Below are 24,709 nucleotides of genomic sequence, written 5' to 3'. Positions count from 1 at the left end.
TTAACTTTATAGTAGGACAAGCCAGAATAACCCAAAACAACTAAATTTCAGATAAACAAAACAAAACAAACAAACATACAGTCAAGTCCTTCAGGCTTCATGGAGCATTACTTTCACCTTCACTGTTCAACCTCTTCATTAGTGGGCCAGCAACTTCTGAACCAGCTCAATAAATACAAAATAACAAGGAACACCCAAGCCTACTTGAAAGACTGGATCAATAGCTCAAAAATAACTGAATGGAAGCTTCACCTTAGAAATCAACAGTAACATTGCTCACTCTAGGCAACCATGAATCAAAATACCACTTAATAATAAAATTGAATGGCCAAACCCATACACTAGAAAGGAACCCAAAAATTCTGGGTCTAATTTTTGATAGTCAATTGGCATTCGGCCTACATATAGATCTGACAGTAAAAATCAACAAGAAAACAAACCTGTTAAAAACCATCAGCAACATTGATTTGGAAAACAAAAAGAAACTAATAAACATTATAAAAAATTCATAAGAACCACCCTTGACCATATTTCCACAAAGTGGTTCCCAACAATTGGTAAATTGAACACAAACAATTTACACATACTGGAAAATGAAGCACTGAGAATAACAACAGGGTGCACTAAAACCATCCCAATTGGACACCTATATATAGAAACCAAAATCCTACTAATAGAACATAACATATAACATAATTCTATGCTAGAACCCTAACCAAAACACATGCCTCACACTTCATCACACAAGCATCACCAACTGAATGCAACAAAAAACTACACCAAGAACATAGTACTCATTTATGATGACCTACCATACCACACAAAATATCCACACAGGAACATAATTATTTCCAGATAGCTAAACAACCCCTTTAACCCTTTGGCCACTTAATTAGGACAGATAATGATACCCCTGTAATGCCCATTTTCCTCCCATAAAACAAATTTGTCATTGCCCATCAAATGTGCTATCTTAAGGCAACAAGTGTCAGAAATTTACAAATGTGGCTAATTTTCATGTAAAGTAGGAATTGTGATTTTCATTGATCTTGGATTTTTTCACTTTTTTGTTTGAAAACATACATACATATACATACATATACCAAGGCTTTTTCCCCCTTCCAAGGGAGGTAGCCAAAAAAGGAAAGGCATAAAAACACTCCCACCCATTTCATCCCTAAATACACTCCACACCCCTCCCACCCTTCCTCTCATCTGAGCACCTCCTGTTTGAAAACATACCATGAGAAATTGGTGATATCTGTCTTTGCTATTTACAAATATCCTGCTTATTTGCACCCAGTGTACTTGAAAAAACATGGGTCTACTTGTATGAATGCGTAGTTTGTAAAACCTAGCATTCAGTGGTTAATTTCATAAGAGATATGTATACGAAAGTATGCACACATTTGGGTATTCACACAATAGTTTACACCATTGGAATCCATGTGAATAATATATGTAAAATTTTGTAATAATTTATTTGGTACACTAGACAATACAGAAATAAAATCTGTAACCATTGGCCATGTTATCTATGCCAGTAACTTTGCGAGTGCTACTAAAGTCCGTTACACCTGAGTTATCAGTCCTCACATTTTGAAATTTTGACCATACTGGTTTTAGACCACTATTGCCACCTTGAAGTTGAAGAGGAAACTGTCTCATCCTTACTACTGTCTGGATCATCATCATTATCACTGTCCTCAAACTGTTCCTCAGTTTCTGAATCTTAAGTTGCCAAAATCTTTGTATTTCCTTCATTGTTACCTGCCTATGTCTGTGGGAGCCAGTCTTATTTGTATTATCACTCTTCTCAATAATAATGAGAATAATAATGCATGAGCTTGTGATAGAGTACAGTACAGTTTTTGTCTTACTTGTACTGGTCACATGCATTTTACATGTTATCATATTTCATGTCATTCTTACTTCATATTATGCATATTTTCTTCTATACACACTTCTATTACATCAATATTAACTATAACAAATAGAATATACTTGAAAATATGTGAAACTCACGGGCAGATGTGTTTGTTTACATCCATATGCGATCAGCTGATTGGTCAACTAATACTTAGTGATAAGCTGCCAGTGACATAGATAACTAATTTCAACCATCACAACACCACAACATATTTCTATTTTCACTCCAGAGCTTCTTATGTTCTGTTTATATGCAGTATTTGTATCATGAATGCATAAATATGGTAAACATAAGCAATTCCTGTGATGCTCATGGTAGTCACACTCGTATTATGTATTATCATTATTTCACCACATTTCAATGCCATGATATGGATATTTTCTTCTACAGATACTGACATTCTATCATAGTAAGCTATAGCATACATACATAAATATACCAAGGGCTTTTCCCCCCTTACAAGGGAGTTAGTCAAAGTCCAAAGGCATAATTCCACTCCCACCCATTTCATCCCCACCCACTCTACCCCCATTCACCACCCCTCCCTCCCTCCCTCTCATCTTTGCTCCTCCTGGATGATGGGTCATCCTTGCATCTTGCCCATTGCCCTGGGTCAGAAGCAATGCAGCAAGACACAACATAACCACAGCAAGGCTGCTTCATTTAATTGGCAACTCCCTCTCCATACCCTCATGCAGTAACATTGGAGACGGGTAGAAATCATGATCAAACCAGTTCACAGAATTTGGGGGTCACTCAGCTACAACTACAAAATAAATATAATCAAGATGCCGATGCTGGCATCCTTGTATACCTACTCGCGCCTCATGATGCCAACGTAGGCATCATTGTATCTAAGAGGTTAAAATGAAGTGTTTAAGAGATATGGTAGGGGTTAACCAGCTATGACTACTGGGCCCTCCTTTGGAAGCACAGTACTACCTCTCATTAACGGACTAAAAGGGGGGTAACGGTGTCCGTTGATGTGAACAATCTGTTGATTTGGAGTGGTTTTTGGGTGGCATAGTGATTGCACAGCACTAAACAACAGCACCAAAAACACAGCGAAAACACCACAAACACAGCTAATTAATGTCCGCTAATGAGAGGTACTGTGCTGTCGTGTTGCATTGCTTCTAACCCAGGTATTGTGGTGGGGGACAGGGATGACCCTTCATTTATAAGGAGTAAAATGGAAAGGACAAAGAATGGATTTTTGGATGAGTGTGGGGCGAGTATGGACTTTGCCACCCATCCCCCTCCATATATGGGTGGGAAAGGCCTTTTGGTATGGATGTCAAGATTACATGTAGGATTATTAGAGCTGTCTAAATCCCAGCACCCATACTTTTCAAGGAATACTAAAGTATTTAATGATGAATAGTTGTTGTCCAAATAGGATGGAATGATATTTTAATTTTGTGCAAATGTTTGTACTAATGACTAATGCTTAAGTAATTTCTCTTAAACTCTAAATTAGAAATAGTAATATTGCAACCTCTATATTACAGCACCAATATGGTGATGAACTACACAGAGGTTGAAGCTAAAGTCAGAGAAGCAACCAATGATGAGGCATGGGGACCCACAGGTAAGCAGCATTTTTTTATTATTATTATTTTGTTCATTTTAGGTTTATTTATACATGTCATACTAGGAAAGATATCTCTCCCTCCCTCCCTCCCTCCCTCCCTCCCTCTCTCCCTTACTCTCCCTTACTCTCCCTCCCTCCCCCCCTTCCCTCTCCCTCCCCCCCTTCCCTCTCCCTCCCCCCTCTCCCTCCCCCCTCTCCCTCCCCCCTCTCCCTCCCCCCTCTCCCTCCCCCCTCTCCCTCCCCCCTCTCCCTCCCCCCTCTCCCTCCCCCCTCTCCCTCCCCCCTCTCCCTCCCCCCTCTCCCTCCCCCCTCTCCCTCCCCCCCTCTCCCTCCCCCTCTCCCTCCCCCTCTCCCTCCCCCCTCTCCCTCCCCCTCTCCCTCCCCCTCTCCCTCCCCCTCTCCCTCCCCCTCTCCCTCCCCCTCTCCCTCCCCCTCTCCCTCCCCCCTCTCCCTCCCCCCTCTCCCTCCCCCTCTCCCTCCCCCTCTCCCTCCCCCTCTCCCTCCCCCTCTCCCTCCCCCTCCCTCCCCCTCTCCCTCCCTCCCCCTCCCTCCCTCTTCCTCCCTCTCCCTTCCCCTCCCTCTCCCTCCCTCCCTCCCTCTCTCTCTCTATCCCTCTCTTCTTCCTCTCTCTCTCTCTCTCTCTCTCTCTCTCTCTCTCTCTCTCTCTCTCTCTCTCTCTCTCTCTCTCTCTCTCTCTCTCTCATGTGATCTTAAATTCTTGTATAGTTTTTGCACTCACTGTTTCCTCATTCAATTTGTTCCAGATATCTATCACCGTGTGGGAAGCTATTTTTTTTCAGATCTCTTCTGTGACTATCCTTTTTAAGTTTCTTTTTGTGTCCTGGTTTTTCTTCTATCCCACTCTAACAAGTCATCTCTATCAAGGATTTTCATCCCTTTCATAATTCTGTATATGTTTAGCAGGTCTCCTCTTTCTCTTCTTTGTTCCAGGGTAGGTAGTTTGAGTTTGTCCAATCTTTGTTCATATGTCAAATTGGAGAGTGTTGGTGTCATCTTTGTCGTTGCTCTTTGAATTCTTTCTACTTTATGTTCTTTTTAGTACTGGGTGTCCTTAGTGTTGCAGCATACTCCAATTTTGGTCTTATCAATGTAACTAATATATTCTTTACCATTTCTTCAACCAAGAAATCAAAGGCCACTTTCATTGATCTTAGTAAATTGAAAGTTTCTTTGACTATTCTGTTGATATGTCAGTTTGTGTGGGGGTGGGGGTTTCATAGAAGGTGCTCTTTTTTTATTTTGGTGTTTGCATATTTGACAGTGGGAGTCTGCAGTCATTCCAATTCTATGTTGGTTCTGTTTTAAATTTTATTAACTGGAAACCTATTCTGAACTCCACAGTGGTTGCCTTATCATATCCATATGATGAAATATTGGTCTGTCCATAGTGTAGTTTGAGTCTATTTCTATGTTACCACTTGATTGATTGAAGAGTAGGTTGCACCTCCTTATAGAGATGAAGGTTCTGATTGGATTAGAAGATGAGTGGGAAGGAGATTATGCTCACTGAGATCCATTTCACAGGACCACCTCATGCAGGTTCCTATGGTTGGTGCCTATAGTAAGATAGAACCTTGTTACATTTTCAAGAACTATATAAAGGACTGTCCTCTGTAAAAAAAACAAGGAAGATGAAAAATAGATTGAACCAATATTTCTATATTGATATCTTAATAATGATAAAATAGATTGAACCAATATTTCTATATTGACATCTTAATAATGGTTGGTAAATTATATTTGTAATTGTTATTCTTTCTACACTATAGGACCACAAATGCAGGAGCTGGCCCAAGCAACATTCTACTTTGAGCAGTTTCCAGAAGTGATGGGAATGTTATGGAAGAGAATGCTACAAGACAATAGAGGAGCATGGCGAAGAGCTTACAAATCTTTACTGCTTCTCAACTATCTTGTTCGTAATGGCTCAGAAAGAGTAGTCACATCTGCAAGAGAACACATATATGATTTGAGATCTTTAGAAAATTACAAGTTTATTGATGAATTTGGCAAAGATCAAGGGCTGAATATCAGGTATAGTTTACAATGACTTTTTAAATTTATAATTCTTAATTCAGAAATAACCATTCATACAAAATTTTAGCTTATACATGAACACTTAAGTAGGACCAATAATGGGTTCCTGCTTGTCATGCCCCTACAAGGTCATGACAAGCAGGGAGAGAATGTCTCCCTGCTGCTCCTCACCTAATACTTTAGCTGGTGACCTGAAAACTAATACAGTATAAGCAATAGTCCAAAGATTCTTCCCAGAGAGATCTATGGGAGGGACCCAGGACCAATGTCAGCCACTGTGGGTATTCAGTCTGTGAAACTGAAGGCAGTTGTTATTGTTATAATTATTGCTATCGTTATTATTATTCATTATTATCATTATCATTATTGTGGTGATTGTGGGTGTGACTAGGGTGGACTGAGTGCGGCTCATTGGTGGTGAGTCAGGGGAGCTCTTTTATTTGAGCCAAGTGTGTGCCCACCTTGACAATTGGTATGCCTGGTTGGGGGCAGTCATTTCATGACCCAGTGGCCAAGTTGCCAATTTGCTCAGGAAGGAAGCTGGAAAGCAAAAGGTAGTAGCATGAATGAGATTAGCGAATATGGACGGATAGAGGATGTAAAGAATGTTTATAGATGAATGTTGGGTTGTATGAGAAGATCCTTCTGGGAGTGATCCCTGCAGAGAGAATGACAGGTTTAGCTCAGTCGATGCAACCATGTCTGACGACCAGGGACTGAGACTAGGGAGCCCTCTTAACACAACTTAACACAAAGGAGACAAACAACCTTCCAAGGTACATGAGGTGAGCAAACAGGTGTCACTGAGAGGGTAGTCAGCAGTCCACTCAAACAGTAGGCCTCCTCAGGTCAGGGATGGTTAATTTAGTTTACCCATGGCCAGCAAAATGTTAAATAACTAAACCACCCTTTGTGGACATTTCGCCCACGGACGTTTGGGCTAGCATTCTTATCCTTTCCCAGTGTCCAATCCCCCCCCCTTCTCCTCCTCCTCCTCCTCCTCTTCCTTCCCCCCCTTTTCTCTCCCCGTTCCCTCCTTTCCCCTTATTTAATCTCAAGCATTTGTATCTCAACTTGTACTTGAAAAAGCTGTAATAAAGGCTCCGTCCTCATATGGTGTTTATCTCGTCAATTTAGTTTATAAATGAGAGAAAGAAACCTTCACACAATGGTGCAGAATTTTTGTACCCTGGAGGAGGGACTTGTGTAATGCTGGGATTCTAGGTTCTACTAATTGTATTTGTATATTTAAAGGTTTAGGAGCATATCAGGTATCGAGGTAATCATAAATATAATTAGAAATAGGTCGTAGGACGTACCACCCCTGTCACTTCTCACAATGCATACGTGCCATGATTGCGGTGACAAGGGACCATCCTTTCCTGACCCTACTGCACCCTCCAGGGTTACACAGGAAAGGATGGTGTGCCCAGCTTGTCCAGATCCATCAGACAGAGTATAGACAGGGATCATGACCAAAAATTCCTTATTTTCAAGTTAAAAAGGGAAGAGTTGTGATACTCATATGACACTGAGAATGTAGGTAATTACAGGTAGTTGTCAACTTACGTCCTATGCGACTTACGACTGATCGACTTTACGACCATGAGATGGTGCAATAATATCTAACATTTAATAGAGTAATAGAATTGCAATGTTATGCCTGGCAGTGCAGTACATTACTCCGCACGCTGCGAGACGCGAGTACGATAGTTTTGGCAGGCTGCCGGCAGCGTCAGCATCCCAGCCAGCTAAATATTCTTTCATTTTGTTTGTTTGAAGTAAAATGTTTCCTAATTTTGCATTGCATTTTGTATTTTTGTATGTTTTGCAATTAATAAAATATAACAAACTTTTTATGCTTAGGCTAGTTTGTTGTCGATAACAATATGTTCGGTACAGTACTTAAACGAAAAGAATGTGTTTTGTTGAAATAAAAAAAATCCTAATTTTGCCTTACATTTTGTATTTTTATGTTTTGCAATTAATAAAATGTAACCGTATTTTTTTATGCCTAGTCTGTTGTCGATGACAAAATGTTCGGCACAGCATTTTGTATTTTTATGTTTTGCAATTAATAAAATGTAAGAGTAAACTTTGTTTATGCCTAGTCTGTTGTCGATAACAATATTTTCGGTACAGTTCGTAAACGAAAAGAATGTGTTTCGAAATATTTTTTTCCTAATTTTGCTTGACAATGATTTTAATGTAACCAACAAAAAAGGATTTGTAGGTCAAAGATGACAGGACTTTATTCAGTATGTGTAGGCCTAGGCTACGTTTCCTAAAGAAAATTATAAAAAGTTAATGAATATTAAAAACGTAGCTCAAAGATAATAAGATTTTATTCAGTATGCATACATTTCCTAAAGAAAGTCTGATGGTAAAATAATACAAAGGTTAACAAATACAGTATTAAATATCATAGGTCAAAGATGATAGGATTTTATTCAATATGCTTAGGCCTAGGCTACGTTTCCCAAAGAAAATCAGATGAAATTATAAAAAGGTTAAAAATACTATACAACATAGTTCAAAGATGCTAAGATTATTTCAGTATGCTAAATATACAATATTATATATATATATGTATATACATATATACATATATACATACATATATACATATATATATATATATATATATATATATATATATATTATATAAAGGGTAATATATACTGTGTATATATATAGACCGACTTGCGTCCAGATCGACTTACGACCTGTCTGTCGGAACCGAACTCGGTCGTAAGTCAACGACTACCTGTATAAAACTCAGATTTAGGTAACTTGGTTAGGATAACTACAATATGCAATTAAATAGAGGAATGAAACCTTGCTTGGGTTAAGGATTGAGAGACCAATGGGAAGGAAGGATTGCTTTGCCTGGGTTGCTGGTGGGCATTCTGATGAGAACCCTCCGGTTGTATAGGGTGGTTTCATGATTCCTCTCTTTTCCCCATTCAATGATGATTAGTTGGAATATTGTATAATAAAGTAGAATTGTAGAATGGAATATGAATATATCTAGATATAATGTAGTCACTTGTCGTTTATTATATTGTGGGGGGAAACAAAAGTGCTATAATATTCTGATGAAAGCCCTCCGGTTCTACAGGCAATTGGCCACGTGAGGCGTCCTCACAACATTATATACTATTGAAGGATAGGTTAGTGAAAATAGAGGGAGTTAGAATTAAGGTGTGACCTCTGATGCTCACCATATGATAGGGTTATAGAAATAGATAAATATTACCGGTACCTGCTTGCGTGTGATTGCTTGAAGAATGGTTGGTAGATCACTACAGTGTAACCACCCACTTTACTGATTTGTTCATTTTATTCACTTGTACATCTAAACTGTCTTTTCTCATGTCAAGTGCCTTATATTCTCAGTCATGCAAGTTACCAAAATTCTCCTACAAGTGTATTATCCTATATGTTTAGATATGATATTGGAGTTTGTTCCAAATTCCAGTGTTTGATTATAAACATTCTTACTTGATTTATCCATTGGAAATGAGAAGATAAGTGATTAAATAGAAGATATTTCAAAATTGTAAAATATAATTTGATTTAAATAAAAATATATACACCAGAGAGAGGATTACACTGGTCAAAATAGCAGTAGGATTAACACCTCCATTCCTTAAATTGCATATAGTTAATATTATAAAAATATAAAACTCATGATGTTACACTATCCAAATTTTAGGGCTCTGGTTGGAGTTCTATCAGACCCTCTTAAACCTTTACTTCTCATAGTATGAACATACACCAGTATCCCTAGTCCCATCATTCTGTTACAATTCCTCTTACAACTGGCATGGGAATCATGGTGGCAGAATTCATTCCTCCCCCATACATAGGGGACACAAGGGAAAAGAAAAGGTATACTCAAAGAAGTGGTAAAGGACACTTTCAAGGGAACACTATAATGAAGAGTTATTCTTCTGGGAGGTGCTAAGATAAGAGGGAGGGTGGAGGGGTGTGGAGTGTATTCAGGGATGGAATGGGTGGGAATGATTTTATGCCTTTTCCTTTTTGGCTACCTTCCTTGTAAAGGGAAAAAAACCTTGTATGTAACATCATTCCTGTAGGAGTAAAGTTTTTACTCTAACATAGACATATGATGTGTGGCTCTAATCCATAGAGGTGTCCCAAAACAGCACCTAAAGCATGGGCTGCATGTTACTATGTAATTAATACTGCTCAGTAATATGCATTTCTCTTATTTCAGGGTGAAGGTTAAAGATCTTATAGATTTTATTCAAGATGACAATAGACTTAGGGAAGAAAGAAGGAAAGCCAAGAAAAACAAGGACAAATATGTTGGGGTTTCATCAGATACTATGGGATTCAGGTCTTCCAAGTTTGATGGTGAGAATATAGATGAATTAATTTGTTTTTGAAGTATAATTTGATACTTTAGTGAATTTATGATGACTGAATATCAAATGTTTTGAAACATGTATATATACATATATATATGTTACAATCTAAATAACCGTCGCGCAGAGGATTCGAACCACCGCCAGTAGACTCAAGAGAGTCCGTAAGCACCCGCCTTAGACCACTCTCTTGAGTCTACTGGCGGTGGTTCGAATCCTCTGCGCGACGGTTATTTAGATTGTATGATTGATGTCGCTGTCCACTAGCGAATTTATTCACATATATATATGTATGTATATGTATATGTATAATTTTTTTTTATCAATGTTTCAGATGATTGGGGGGGTAGTCGAAAGAAAGATAGTCTTGAATGGAATTCATCTGGTAGTGCTTCAACCTTCCAAGATTCACCAGAAAATAGGTGAGTAATCCATAGTTTTTTACTTTTGGTAGATCACTCAATCCATTTGTTGTTTAGGTTCATTTGAAGGAGACCTGTGGCCCTAAGGAAGTTGGCCATCCATCCCAGTTGCCTTGTCAGCTTTCACCTCTTTTCAATGCTACCTACATCTCTTATGCTATAGCCATATCATTTTCCTTTCCTGTCAGATTTATTTTTCTGGCATATTCCACCACTACAATCACATCTTCCAGATCTTTCTCTACTCCTACAAGCTCCTTAAAATACTCTACCCATCTTTCAGTTACTCAAGTTACTTTCATTAACATCTATCCTTGTGGTCCCTTTAACCTCTACTCTTTAACCATTGTGCCATTTCATATACTTTTCACTTGTACATACATATACCAAGGGCTTTTTTCCCCATACAAAGGAGGTAGCCAAAGTTAAAGGCATAAATCCAATCCCATCCACTTCATCTCCATATATACCGCTTCCATTCACCAACCCCCTCCCTCTTTTCTTGGCTCCTCCTGGATGATAGGTCATTCCCGCATGTTGCCCACTGCTCTGGGTCAAAAGCAGTGTACCAAGACACAGCTGATCCATAGCAAGGCTGCTTCATTAAATCTGCAAACCCTCCTCTTAGTCCCCTCGTGTAAAAAAAGAGAAGACGGGGAAATACCTTCAGGCTGCTTTAAGATATCATACATGCTCCCTCACCCACCCCATCCCCCACCTACTCCTTTCTATGCATCACATCATCCATACACAACCATTCTCCATTCACCCATGTCTTCTGTCTTCTCCCTTCCTCAACAGACATTTCCCTCTTTCCCAATGCCCCTATTACCCCATCCATCCATCTCATCCTTGGTCACCCCCACATGTTCACTCTCTTCACCTCAGCCTTCCACACCTCTGTTACTAATCTTTCTTCACTTATTCTTTCTATGTGTCCAAACCATCCCAATACTCATTCATCAACCCAATCTCCCAACTCCCCTTCCATCCCCACTCCTCTCACCTCCTCATTTCTTACTCTAACCAGCCTAGTAACCTCAATCATACTTCTGAGGCACTCCATCTCGCATTTAAACTCTTCCTCTCTTATGTGCCATGTTTCTGCCCCATACTTGCTGTCGTAACAATCACCCCTTCATACAATCTCCTTTTAGCATACATTCCCAAATGTCTATTTCTCATTACACTTTTTATTCCACCAAGGCATTTACTTGCATCTCTTAGTCTATATTCTACCTCCACCTCCACTCCTCCCTTTCCCACCACATTTGCACTTAAGTATTTAAAGCTGTCCACTTCCTCCAGTCTCCCTTAATACTCACTTCCAATTTGCTGCCATCCTCTTCCCTTGTACGTCTCATCACCTTACTTTTACCCACATTTATCTTTAACTTCCTTCTTTCTCACACCTTCCCAAACTCTGTCCCCAACTTCATTAATCCCTCCACTGATCCTGCCACAAGCAGTGTTGTTAGCAAACAACAACTAGCTTATCTCCCACTTTTCTCCATTTTCTTTAACCATCTCCAATCCCCAGCCCATTACCCTTGCATTCACCTTTTGCACCACTCCATGTGTAGATTGAACAGCCAAAGCAATATAACACATCCCTGGTGAAGTTCCTCCTTTACCTCAAATATCTCACTTTCTCTATTTCTAATTATAACACAGGCTCTACTATAGTAAACACTCTTGACTGCTCTTGTCAGCTTTCCTCCCATCCCATATATCTACAATGCCTCCCACATTGCCTTCCTGTCTACCCTGTCATAAGCCTTCTCCAAATCCATAAAGGCCCCCCCCCAAAAAAAAAAAAAAAAATCCTAACTTTTTCCTAAAGCTTTCTCACATATGTCTTACCACAAAAATCTGATCCATGCAACCCCTATCTATCCTAAACCTACACTGTTCTTCACCAATTACTCCCTCTGTTCCTCTCTTAATCCTTTGAATCAAAACCCTTCCAAACTACACTCGACAAACTGATTCCTCTGAAACCTCTACACTTGTCCCCTTTTCCCTTGTAAAGTGGAACTATATAGGCACTCCTCCAGTCCTCACACTTAGATAAACATTAAACAACCTCAGCAGCCAGTTCACCATCACTCTACCTCCCTTTTTAGACACTCCACGATAAGGAGACACTAGTGATATGTATGCCAGTGACACTGATCAGCACAGTAGTGAAATTATGTGAAAGGATTGTGAAAGATTGGTGAACCAAATATCTTGAAAAGATGAACATTCTAACAGACAGTTAATTTGGCCTTACATCTGGAAGATTGTGTGTATTAAACTTCTAAGCTTTTACTCAAGAGTGATTGATGTGAAGGAACAGAGGAATGGGTGGGTGGACTGTGTGTATCTCAACCTAGAGAAGGCATTTGATAAAGTACCTCACAGTTGACTTGTGTGGAAATTGGAGCACGGAGGATTAAAAGGCTAACTACTAGAATGGATGAAAGTTGTTTAAAGGAAAGATACATGTGGACAGTAGTAAAGGATAAGATGTCATGATGGAGAGGAGTAGTGGTCAGAGTTTCATAAGGTTCAGTGTTTGCACCGTCAATGACATGATGGAAGGAATAACAATCTATGCCAACATGTTTGCAGATGATGCAAAAATCATGAGAAAAGTGAAAAATGAGGATGGTAGATTATTGCAGAAATATCCAGACAGTATTTTTGCATGGAGCCAAGAATGGGAACTTGAGTTCAATACCCAAAAAATGCAAAGTATTGGAAATGGGAACTAGTGGCAAAAGATCATCCTTAACCTCTTGAAAATGATGACGTCCATGTATGCATCATGAGCCTTGAGTGGGGTATACGAGGATGCTGACGTCTGCTCCCTGATCATGTATTTTTTGTAGTTGTTGAGTGACCCCTATATTCTGTGAACAGGTTTGATCACATTTTCTGTGATATCATTATTCTGGGTGAATGAGAATGAGTATAACAGCAATAATTTTATATTTTGTAATGCACATATAGTGATTCGTCATCATACATCAGGCAACCTGACGTGCATACAAATATTTGACTCGTATTGAAGAAGCTAAACTATTTTTTCAGAAGTGAACCCATTACAAAAGCAAAAAAAAAGAAAAATATTTGGGAATGTTGATAAAAGACAACCTGTCACCTGACAGACATATCAGCAGGATTGTGGGAGAGACATAAAGACTACTGCACAAGATCAAAGTGGTGCTTCACTGTATGAATGAAGAGATGATGAGAAAAATCAGTACCTTGATCTGTCAAAGGCTGGAATTTGCATCAGTAGTATGGTCCCCACAGAGTGAAGGATATAAGCAAGATTGAGAGAATACAAATGGCAGCAACCAAACTGGTCCCCAGACTGACAGATAAACCATATGAGTCTAGACTAAAAGCAGTGGGTCTACCAACTTTGAAAGATCAAAGAGAAAGAGGGGATATGATTATGATATTCAGGTTACGAAAGGAGATATATTGCATTGACTGGAGATCTGATTAAAGATGGGAGGTCTTTAAGAGGTCATGGGAAGAAACTAAGACCATATGTCCAAAGGATGTGAAGAAATGGTTTTTCATATAGATGCATAAATACTTGGAATAGCTTAGGAAATGATATAACCCAAGCTCAAACAAGATACGAATTCAAATGTAAATATGATGATTGGAAATCAAGGATATGGATTAGGTGGGAACTAAATGAATTTAAGGCTAGGTATGATAAAGAATTATACATGAAGAAGGAAGGGAGAGGTGGAGCCCGAAGGGATTTCTCCCCGTCTTCTCCTTTTATGCATGGGGGGACGGAGAGGGGGGGTCGCCAATTAAATGAAGCAGCCTTGGTGTGGATGTGCTGTGTCTTGCAACACTGCTTCTGACCCAGGGCAGTGGACAAGGTGCAGGGATGACCCGTCATCCAGGAGGTGCTAAGATAAGAGGGAGGGTGGAGGGGTGTGGAGTGTATTCAGGGATGGAATGGGTGGGGATGATTTTATGCCTTTTCCTTTTTGGCTACCTCCCTTGTAAGGGGGAAAAAGCCTTGGTATATGTATGTATGTATGTATGTATGTATGATAAAGAAATTAGAGAATAGGAGACTGGATACATTGAGCGTTTCTCCTTTCCTGTATACTACAATTAGGTAAATACACACTTGCATGTTACTTCAAATCATCCCCATTTAGCAACTTTAGTTTGACATGGTGGCACAGTTGGTAGAGTCCCAGACTGTCACTATGGTGGTCCGGGTTTGAATCCTGCCCATGGCTGAAATAATTTCAGTATCGCTGCACTTCGAGTCGTCACTCCAACTCTCGTGGGTGGGGAGTTGGGAGTGTGTATGTGTGTAAGGTCACAGCATTACCCATAGATTGGTCATACGAGCTCTGAGCTCTCTTTCGGGAGGGAAATAACTGTCAATCATGAATCCAGCACGTGATCCAAAGACCAAGGTGAATGTCTGAACTTGCTAAGGTGCACATGCACAAAAATTGCTATTGTGTCCATCTCAGTATTGCAATGACAGCTTGCAGGTAAGTTGGATGGAAATTCTCTGCAATATGGTGTATCATTTTGCTAATTTTGCATAAAGGGTTTTTCTCAAAGTTCCAGAAATAGATTGAGGGTTTTCAGAAGAGAAATATATATGTATGTATATATATATATATATATATATATATATATATATATATATATATATATATATATATATATATATATATATATACATATATATATTATATATATATACACACATACATATACCAAGGCTTTTTCACCCTTACAAGGGAGGTAGCCAAAAAGGAAAAGGCATAAAGTCATTCCCACCCATTCCATCCCCGAATACACTCCACACCCCTCCACCCTCCCTCCCATCTTAGCACCTCCTGGATGACGGGTCATCCCTGCACCTTGTCCACTGCCCTGGGTCAGAAGCAGTGTCACAAAACACAGCACATCCACAGCAAGGCCGCTTCATTAAATTGGCAACCCCCCCTCTCCGTCCCCCCATGCATAACAGAAGAAGACAGGGCAGCCCTTTGGGCTGCGTCAAATTTTGCTCACACATACTACATCCCCCCGCCCATTCCACCTCATGCATCACAACATCATCCATATACAACCATTCTCCATTCACCCCTGTCTTCTGTCCTCTCCCATCCTTTCTCAACAGACATTCCCCTCTTCCCCAAAGCCCCCTTCACCCCATCCATCCACCTCATCCTAGGACGTCCCCTCATGTTCACTCCCTCCACATCTGCCTTCCATACCTCCTTTACTAGTCTTTCTTCACTCATTCTTTCCATGTGTCCAAACCATCCTAATACTCTTTCATCAACCCTATCTCCCAACTCCCTTTCCACCCCCGTTCTCCTCCTCACCTCATTTCTCACTCTATCTAGCCTAGTAACCCCCATCAAACTTCTCAGACACCTCATCTCAAACACATTCAAACTCCTTCTCTCTTCCTCTCTTATGTTCCATGTTTCTGCCCCATACAGTGCTGTTGGCACAATCACTCCTTCATACAGTCTCCTCTTAGCATCCATTCCCAAATGTCTATTCCTCATTACACTCTTCAATCCACCAAGGCATTTACTTGCTTCTCTCAATCTACATTCTACCTCCACCTTCACTTCACCTTTTCCTGCCACCTTTCCACCCAAGTATCTAAAACTATCCACTTCCTCCAGTCACTCTCCCTTAATGCTTCCAGTCTACTGCCACTTTCACCCCTTGTACATCTCATCACCTTACTTTTACCCACATTTATCTTTAGCTTTCTTCTATCACATACACTCCCAAACTCTGTCACCAACTTCCTCAATCCCTCCTCCGATCCTGCCACAAGCGCAGTGTTGTCAGCAAACAACAGCTGGCTCACCTCCCGTTTTTCTCCATTTTCTTTAACCATCTCCAATCCCTGACCCACTACCCTTGCATTTACCTCTCGCACTACCCCATCCATGTACAAGTTGAACAGCTAGGGCGACATAATGCATCCTTGACGAAGTCCCACCTTTACTTCGAACCACTCACTATCTCCATTTCTAATCCTGACACAAGCTCTACTACTCTCATAAAAACTCTTGACAGCTCCTAGAAGCTTTCCTCCTATCCCATATATCTGCATAACCTCCCACAGTGCCTTTCTGTCTACCCTATCATAAGCCTTTTCCGGATCCATAAAAGCCCAAAAAACATCCTTCCCCTTTCCTATAGCTTTCTCACATATTTGTCTTGCCACAAAGATCTGATCTACACAACCTCAAAGGATTACAAAGGCAAAGCATGCCGACAGGAGACCTTTTGATCCATATCTAGGTCGGATGAAAAAAAAAAAAAAAAAAAAAAAAAAAATCATATTAATAATAAATTAAAACTATAACAATGTAAATAACAATTAAAATACATAAATAAATGCATTGGTATAGTTGAATAACAAACAAACAGGTAAATAGTAATTGATAATAAATTGACATATAACTAATAATAAATGAAAATCAGACAGACAAATTATAACAAAACAAAAACAAATAATATAACATAAATTATAATCATTACAGCATCTTACTTAGGTATTTATCTAAATGATTCTTAAAGCTTCGAACTGAACTACATTGCACTACCTGTGCAGGAAGTTTATTCCATTCATTAACTACACGGTTGGCAAAGTTGTTTCTACCTACTTCCAAATTGAATCTATTTCCGGACAGTTTGAGACCATTGTTTCTTGTTTGATTCTCATTCAATGTGAAAATTTGGTCACTTTTGATGTTGTCAATTCCCTTTAAAATCTTAAAGACCTGTATCAAGTCACCTCTGAGTCTACGCTTTTTTAGGGAAAACAGATTCATGTGCTTAAGTCGATTTTCGTATGATTTATTTTTGATATTTGGAATCAGTTTTGTGGCTCGCCGTTGTACTTTTTCCAGTCTGTCAATGTCTTTAATGAGATTCGGTGACCATACGGAAACAGCATATTCCAAATGTGGACGAACTAACGATTTATATAGCTTGTTAATGAGTGATGGACTTTTGAAATCAAAAGATCGCGCAATCAATCCCAGAATCTTATTTGCTTTCTCAGAGGCTGAAATACACTGCTTGGATGATTTGAGGTCGTTACTGATAATTACGCCGAGATCTTTTTCACTATCCACTTTTGTTAACGAATTTCCAAATAACTTGTAATCATACTTACTGTTATTTTTACCTATGTGCATTACCTTGCATTTACTTGTGTTAAATTTCATTAGCCACTTTTCAGACCATTGCTGTAATTTATCTAAATCTTCTTGAATATCTAATTGGTTTGAGTGATCATTTGCCACTCCGCACAGTTTTGTATCATCAGCAAATTTGGAAACAGTAGATTTTAGTCCATGGTCTATATCATTTATATATACTATGAATAGAAGTGGCCCAAGAACGGAACCCTGAGGAACTCCACTTGCAACACTTTTCCATCCAGAAGTTTTTCCATTTAAAACAACTCTCTGTTTTCGACCTTTCAACCAATTACTAGTCCAACCTAATAGGCTACCACTTATTCCATGCAAAGCTAATTTAGTAAGTAGTCTTTCGTGTGGGACGGTATCAAAAGCTTTTGCAAAGTCTAGATATATTAAATCTATATTGTTTCTTTTGTCATAATTCGAGACAACTGTGTTGTAGAATTCGAGTAAGTTAGTCACGCAAGAACGTTTCCGTCTGAAACCATGTTGGCTATCATTTATCAAACGGTTACTTTCTAAATGATATTCGATAGCATCTCTGATGATAGTTTCCATTATTTTTCCTACGATCGAAGTCAAACTAATAGGCCTATAGTTATTTGGTTTCTTTTTGTCACCTTTTTTGAATATGGGAGTCTACCTGTCCTAAATCCACACTGTTCCTCACCAATTACTCCCTCTGTTCCTCTCCTAATCCTCTCAATCAAGATCCTCCCATAAGCCTTCCCAACTACATTTAACAAGCTAATCCCTCTGAAACTACTACATTCACACTTGTCCCCTTTTCCCTTGTAAAGTGGAACTATACAGGCACTCCTCCAGTCCTCCGGCACTCTACCCTCTCTCCAGCAAACATTAAATAACCTCACCAGCCAGTCCACCATCACAGTACCTCCTTTTTTTAGACATTCTGCATGGCATTCATCCAGACCAGGTGCCTTACCTGCTTTCATCATCTTAACAACTGCCTTCACTTCATCCTTCCTTATTTCTCCTCCATTTTCCTTACTCATCACGGTCATTTTCTTAGCGCTTCCCACTGCAACTATCTTTCCCTCCCTATCCTCCTTCACATGTAGCAACTCCCTAAAATATTCTGCCCATCTTCCCCTTACTGCCTTCTCTTCCATTATCATCTCTCCATCTGCACCTTTTACCTTTAATGTTATTCCCATATTCAAAAAAGGTGACAAAAAGAAAGCAAATAACTACAGGCCTATAAGCTTGACTTCAATTGTAGGAAAAATGATGGAAACTATATTCAGAGGTTGCTATCGAACACCATTTAGAAAGTAACTGTTTGGTAAATGATAGCCAGCATGGATTTAGGCTGGAATGCTCTTGCATGACTAACTTGCTCGAATTCTACAACACAGTCATCTTGTTAAAGACATTGATAGATTGGAAAAAGTACAATGGCAGGCCACAAAACTGATTCCAAATATCAAAAATAAATATGAAAATCATCTAAAACACATGAATCTTTTTTCCCTAAAAAAGTGTAGACTCAAAGGTGACTTGATGCTGGTCTTTAAGATTCTAAAGGGAATTGACATCAAAAGTGACAAAATTTTCACACTGAATGAGAATTCAACAGGAAATAATGGTCTCAAACTGTGAGGAAATTGATTTAATTTGGAAGTAGGTAGAAATAACTTTGCCAACTATGTAGTTAATGAATGAAATAAACTTCCTGCAGAGGCAGTGCAATGTAGTTCAGTTTGAAGCTCTTAAGATTCATTTAGACAAACGCCTAAGCAAGATGCTGTAATGCCTGCCATTTATTTTATATTATTAGTTATTTGTCTGTTTCTTATTATTTATTTGATTATTAATTATTTTTTATCTGTCCATTTATCAATATTTTCCTTCTTGTTTATTATTTAACTTTAACCTATTCATTTTAGTTATTATTTATGTTATTATTTTTTATCATTCTCGTTGTTTTGCATCTGACGTAGTTATAGACCAAAAGGTCTCCTACGGGCATGCTCCTCCTTTGTAATCCTTTGTAAAAACCCAGCATTTTACAGACCAATATCATTATTCACCAAGTCCAAGTTAATGTAAAGAATAATAACAAAAAGAAACATAACTAATCTACCTTCCCAAACCAACATGGATTTAAGGAGGACCTGTTCACCAACATGCACCACAATAACATCACACAAATACTGGAGGGATTTGATAAAAGAAAGGTCATAGTAACAATAGACATACACAAAACATTTGATAATGTTTGTAGACATGTACTATAAAAAATATAAACAGACATTCACAAATAATGATGCTCAAAAATATATATATAAATAGATAAGATAGAAATAATAATGTACAATAGTTGGGAAGGCATATATGTGAGGTGTTTATTAAGAGGATTAGGAGGGAAGAACATTGTGGGATTAGGAAAAGTAGAGGATGCAAGGATAATTTTAGTAATAATGCAGATGTGCAGCACAAATTTTTTGGCAAAAGGTAAATATGTCTGTCTTTGGATTTTTATGGATCATAGCCTTATGACACTTCTTTCCCTCCTCTTTAACTCTTGACATTACCTACCACATTCCCAAACTCCAACTTACCTCTCCCTTTCATCTTAGTTTCACTCATAGCTAACATATTCATATTACGTTAAACATACTACAAATTTATTTATTTTTCTTTTATGTGTGCTGCATGCACGCATATTCCCAATAACTTTGGTTCTGGTTGGAATCCTTCCAGACCCTCATATGCCTTGAGGCTTCACAGGAAAAAAAATAGTGGAATCCCTAGTTTCCTCAGTCTCATTTAGTCACCTTCTACAACATGTATTGGAATACTCTGTATTGGAAAAGGAAGCGGTGAAGACTCGGAAGTGATACTAAATTCAAGGGGGCAGCAGGAAGGAGGGACAGCAATAGTAGGAATCATCTCATTTTTTTATGGGTAAACACATTTCTCTTAATAATGGGGAAATATATGTGGGTCTGGCCTGTAGGGGTGCCCCAAAACAGTCTATATAGTAATGACTGCATGTAATCATGCTGTCAATATCTCTGTACAGGGTACTATGCTACTGTATTTGAGTGCAAAATGGTGACCTTAGTACATGTTTGCTGGTATAATTTTTGCTTGTCTTGGAAGGTATTTCACTGATGTGTTGATTTTTAGTTGTGTTTGGTAAACTGTAGGTTTTTGTAATTGTTTTGTGTATGTGCTTTGGATCAAGTATTGCAGGGAACTGGAAATAGGATGTATATGAGTAGAATGTGGCTAGGGTTGTTTTCGTGTTTCATTTGTTGGGTTGAGTTTGTGTGATGTGAGGAATGTGTGGATTTGAAGTATTTTGCATATAATTGTGCACAATTATTCTTGTGTTCCTCAGTGGATAGGATATTGGTTTCTAAATAAGTCTTGTATTGGTGTTGTACTACTGCATCCAAGTATTGTCAAGAATTTATTCTATATTGTTTGTAGACTGTCTTTGTATTCTTAGTGATTGGATACAATACCGTGGAGGCATAAATGTGGTTTTTATGAGTTGTTTATACATAATGAGTGTTTCTACTGTCCAAACCTACATTTGTTTTCATTATGTAAGGTATTTTATGGAAGAAGGAAAGATCATATCTCTCAAATGTGAGGTCATGAACATAAAGATTTTAGGGGTTTTGTCCAACATTAAAGGTTAACTGTTTGACTTTGTGGTATTTCTTTTTGACTCATGGTTTGGGGTAAATAATATTGCTGAGGATTTCCGAGAGGAAGTATACATTTGGTTTTATGTTAGCCATAAGTCTAGCTCAACTACAAGTACATGATATCATGAAAATTGCCTCTATTTTTCCAAGTTATGTATAATTATAGATTATTTGAAAGAATATAAAAATTTATCATATAACTTGATGTCCAGACAAATAATCTTCTGTTTTCAGGTTCCCTGCCTCACCATCAGGTAGGATAGTGTCTTGTCTAAGAGGGTTTCATAGATGTCTTCACTACTCACTGTGGTTAGGTTTTATTCAGAACTCTTCCTTTTTTTTTTAAGTAGGTTTATTAAAAACCTAACAAAAGGCTTCACAGCCTACTGATAGTCTCTGGTTGCAGTTGGTGAGGAGCCAATATGTTCAAGTACAATCCATCCAATATCAGTTGAATTGATGCCAAAGGGGTGTCTGGTTGTGGGTTTGCACGGGTAAAGGGTTGGGCCTGACTGGTGGGTTGCAATCCTTTGTGACTCGATAAAAGGCGACCTAACCTAATTAGAAGTAATTTTGAGCCATTCAATTGTGTGCACATTGTAATATGAATGTAATGTAATAGTTAACCAAATAATGGAAATCTAGGAAAACAAAAGTATATATAGGCCCAGCCTAACCACAAGGATTCAAACCAGTGATTAGTAGATCCAATCCCACCATCTCAAAATCTATCCCCACCACCACCATACTGTATGTACTCATCCATTGGTGGAGGGCAGGTGTGATTTTACAAGTCGATGGCTGTGGAGAAGTGGAAGGGTCAGGTGGAGGAAATGAGGTCACAGGCTTGAAGAACTTGTCAATCATAGCTTGGTGGCAGGACCAATGATTCAGGTATATCTGCCACAAGGCTGAAATAATTTCTCTGTCACAATCTTGATGCTCTGCATATTCCAAAATGAAGTCAAGGTGTTCTCAGAGAGTGCTTAAGGATGCCAATACACTTGTATAGACTAGATATAAACAAGATTGATAAATTTTTTATGAAAGAGGCAGACTGTGTGAAAAGTATTTATGATATTTTTCCATTGGGGGGAAATTATATAAATAATAGAACATGAGTTTTTTTTATAGGAAGCTAGATGTTTTTATAGTGATTCTCTTGCAAATTTGTTACTCTGTCTAAAAGTTACATTATACTTTTTTGAGGACTCTAATTTTGCAAAATAAAAGTTTGTGTAATTGTCACGACTCACCTATGGGTCAGACTGGTCACAACACGAAAAATAAAAAAGTTAGGGCTGTGTGTGGTTTGGATGAATGACAGAGTTTAGGCAGGATAATTAAACTTGTTAGAATTAGATATTATTACACTAACAAAAGTAACAAAACATAAATGAACACAAAATAATAACATATTACATATAGCAAGAAATAATATCTGTATATTACCAAGTTGTTCAGAGGTTAAGTTTGTAACACGTATAACCAGGTGAACAAAATGAAGTCTTGATTATGGTGTAGACAAGTCTTGATAATGGTTACTGTTGATTGCTCCAAGTTCCAATGGTCAAGGGGGATGAATAGGTGGTTTGAGGTGAATGATAACTTTTGATAGTGGTGGTTTTAGGTGAACGATAACTTCTGGAAGGGGGCAGATTCTAGTAATCTCTTGGTAGAAGCTTTTGGTAGTTAGGAACAAATATTTTCTCTTGGTGTTTACTAAGGAGAGGCTAGATAATGTACTTGACTGCGATCCAATTTTCAGTTGAGATGAAAGTAGACTATCAAATATTAGCATTAGTAAAGTAGAAGTAGTCAAACAGATTGAAAGACTTAAAAGTTACAAAATCCCCAAGTCCAGATGAAATTTTTTCGAGTGCTTAAAGAGTATAAATTTGAAATCTGCGACCACTTAACAGAAGTATTTAATAAGTCAGTGGACACTGGTTTTGTGCCTATTGCTTGGGGGCAAGCGAACATTGTTCTGTTTTCAAAAAGGGAGATAAATTGTCTAAATGCAACTATAGGCCAATCAGTCTGACAGTTATAGGTAAAATGCTTGAATCAGTAATAGTTAATATACTTGGGAGATCACATTGAAAGACATAATTTGATTTGTGACTTGGCATGGTTTCTCCAAGGGTAAGTAATGTGTGACTAATCTTCTGTCAGATAACAATGATAGTTATATTATTTACCTTGACTTTAGCAAAGTGTTCAACAAGGTGCTCCACCAGACTACTTAATAAAATCAGAGCCCATGGCATAGGAGGAAAAGTGTTCAAATGGATTATAGCTTGGATCAAAGACAAAACAGCAGGTCACCATAAATGGTGTAAATCCAAATGGGGGATGTTTCTAGTGGGGTCCTCCAGGGCCCTGTTTTGGGTCCCTTATTGTTCATTATGTACATAAATAACTTGGACAATGGGATCAATAGTGATGTTAGTAAGTTTGCGGACAGTACAATAATAGGATGCCTAATTAGTTCAGGAGACAATGCTGAGATTCTGCAGGATAATCTTCACAAATTGTTCACATGGTCAGTGAAATGGCAAATGGACTTACATATCTCAAAGTACAGCATCTTATGTAGGGCTACACAACCCTGAAAATAGATATAGCTTAGATAACACATTTTTAGAGAAAACTGAGTGTGAGAGAGGCTTGGGAGTTCTAGTGATTCCTGACCTTAAATCCTGGAAACAGTGCATTAGTGCCAGGAATAAAGCTAACAGAGCACTAGGTTTTATTATTAGGATGGTTATGAATAGAAGTGCAGAGGTAATTATCAAACTATTTAGTGTTAAACTATCTAGAGTTAAACCTATCCTTGACTATGTGGTACAGTTTTGGTCTCTCTTTTATAGAATGGAGATCAATTCAGTAGAATCTATACAGAGGAGAATGACCAAAATGATACATGGGCTCAGAAATTTACCTTTCACCAAGTGGCTTAGGCACCTTAACTTACACACTCTGGAAAGATGCAGAGTACAGAGTGATCTAATAGGTGTTCAAGTGGATCAAAGGCTTTAACAAGGGTGATACAAGCAAGGTCATCATATTAAGACAACAGGGCAGGACTCGCAGTAATGGATTTAAATTGGAAAATTTTAGATTTAAGAAGGAAATAGGAAAGAACTGGTTTATTAATAGGGTAGTCAACGAATGGAATAGACTTGGCAACCATGTAGTGAGTGCTGACACTATCGGGTGTTTTAAGAAACAGTTAGACAGCTTTATGGATAGGGATCATAGGTAGTAATAGACATGGAACTGCCTAGTGTAGGCCTTATGGTCTCATGCAGTCTCTCATATGTTCTTATGCTGGTTGATGATATTTCTTTAATAGAGAAAATAACAGTTGCATCGCTTGTAGTCAAG

At 38.5% G+C, this 24,709-nt stretch overlaps 1 protein-coding gene across 2 annotated transcripts in view; it reads left to right on the top strand.

The window, feature by feature from the left end:
• Positions 1–24,709, top strand: part of lqfR (clathrin interactor lqfR) — a 97,625-nt gene that overhangs the window by 10,339 nt on the left and 62,577 nt on the right. For both annotated transcript variants that reach the window (XM_076205157.1, XM_076205149.1), the window contains exons 2-5: positions 3,442–3,521; positions 5,315–5,579; positions 9,826–9,965; positions 10,311–10,398. In XM_076205157.1, the coding sequence (XP_076061272.1) occupies positions 3,442–3,521; positions 5,315–5,579; positions 9,826–9,965; positions 10,311–10,398 (573 nt within the window). The remainder of the gene's footprint in view (positions 1–3,441; positions 3,522–5,314; positions 5,580–9,825; positions 9,966–10,310; positions 10,399–24,709) is intronic.

Source organism: Oratosquilla oratoria, chromosome 2, assembly GCF_046742065.1.
Source record: "Oratosquilla oratoria isolate Oo_2021 chromosome 2, ASM4674206v1, whole genome shotgun sequence".
NCBI classification, from domain to species: domain Eukaryota; kingdom Metazoa; phylum Arthropoda; class Malacostraca; order Stomatopoda; family Squillidae; genus Oratosquilla; species Oratosquilla oratoria.
This window is presented reverse-complemented; position numbering and strand designations above follow the sequence as displayed.